Here is a 1,690-nt window from a genome sequence, read left to right as displayed (position 1 = left end):
TCTCTATTTAGAGCAACTCGATGTTTCTAATAATGAACTCAGTGGACGTGTTCCAGCAAATATAAGCTCAGCCTTCCCCAACCTTAATATTCTGAACATGTCACTAAATTTGTTTGAAGGTCCTATACCTTCTGATATTGGTGGCTTTCATTTACTTGCACTAGACCTATCTCATAACTTCTTGTCTGGAGGAGTTCCTAGAGATCTGGCAATTGGTTCTCCAGCACTGTTTTAACTTCGGTTGTCAAACAACAAGTTGACAGGGCAAATATTTTCGAAAGATGTCAGACCAAGTCTACTATTTTATCTGTTCTTGAACAGAAATAGCTTTGAGGGACCGTTACCCAGTAACATTTTTCTCAAACCCCTTATTGCACTTGATGCTAGCAGCAATAATTTCTCTGGAGAGATTTCTGGTTGATGGATGTGGAAACACGGATCCAGTTTACGACAAAGAGAAAACACTCACTTATAAGGGAAGCATACTAAAGTAGATGACAGGTAATGATCTCTCAAGTAACAGATTAGCAGGTGATATTCCCATTGAACTAGGGAACTTGAGCAAAATACATGCCTTGAACTTATCGCACAACCATTTTGTCAGAAGAATCCCAGGTACCTTCTCCAATTTACATGATATCGAGAGTTTAGACCTATCATACAACAGCTTGAATGGGAGAATTCCTGTTGGCCTGCTTGAGCTATATAGTTTAGCAATCTTTAGCGTAGCATACAATAACCTATCCGGTGCAGTACCACCATCTAAAGCTCAATTCTCAACTTTCGACAAAAGAAGCTATGAGGGGAATCCTTTGCTTTGTGCTTATCCATTAGACAACGAGTGTAGCAGTACTAAATCGTCAGATACATCTAATGATGGAAGTGGTGATTCAACAGGATTTGTGGATACGGAGAGTTTCTACATAAGGTATCTCATAAGCAGTGGCACAACCAGAATTTTTGATAAGGGTCAAAAGTAAACGTAAGAATTAATCGAGGGTTCAACCTCTATCGTATATACATAAAAAATAATTTTAACTATATATAAATAATAAAAAATTTTGTTGAAGGGGGTTCAGATGAACCCTCGACCAAGTGTAGCTCCGCCCCTGCTCACAAGATCACCAACACCTAACGTATATTATCACAATTATGTACGACGTGAATTGCCATACATGTAGAACACCACATAGGACATATATGTTTTACTTATTCAAACATTGTACAGGTTTTAAGTCCTTATTTATACACACCCAAAGTTGGAGGACATACATTCCAGTCGATGCCAAGGACACGTTTATGCCTTAATAAAAGAAAAATAAGATACCAACCTGGGTTGTGGTGCAGTGGATGGAGTTGCTCCACCCTTAACCAGAGGTCGAGGGTTTGATCCTGGGTATGGAGAAAACTCTATTGAGAGCGCTGCCACCTTAATGGGCCCTGCAACGCGCGATTCGAATTAGTCGGGGCTTCAATGCGGGCACTGAACACCGAGTGAAAAACCAAAAACAGAAAAAATAAGATAAATGACACAATCACGCCAAATCGATAGTTACACAAAATAGGACCTTTCGTCATCACCTCACAATGGATTTAACAATATACTCCCTCCGTTTCGAAATAAGTGAATTGTTGGAGTATTTATTGGTGTTTCAAAATAAGTGAATCATTGAATTTTTTTTCAAATTTA

General features: G+C 38.8%; 1 protein-coding gene across 1 annotated transcript; it reads left to right on the top strand.

Moving 5' to 3' along the window:
* Positions 1–494: 494 nt before the first annotated feature.
* On the top strand, positions 495–928 carry LOC124892935 (receptor-like protein 56; the record flags this gene model as incomplete). The annotated part of the gene is made up of 1 exon (XM_047404109.1): positions 495–928. A coding segment is annotated over exon 1 (434 nt), but the record flags the coding sequence as incomplete, so codon positions are not given.
* Positions 929–1,690: the final 762 nt, after the last annotated feature.

This window comes from Capsicum annuum, unplaced genomic scaffold, assembly GCF_002878395.1.
Source record: "Capsicum annuum cultivar UCD-10X-F1 unplaced genomic scaffold, UCD10Xv1.1 ctg52128, whole genome shotgun sequence".
In the NCBI taxonomy this organism is placed as follows: Eukaryota; Viridiplantae; Streptophyta; class Magnoliopsida; order Solanales; family Solanaceae; genus Capsicum; species Capsicum annuum.
Note: the sequence above shows the minus strand (reverse complement) of the source record. Positions and strands in the feature narration are given on the sequence as shown.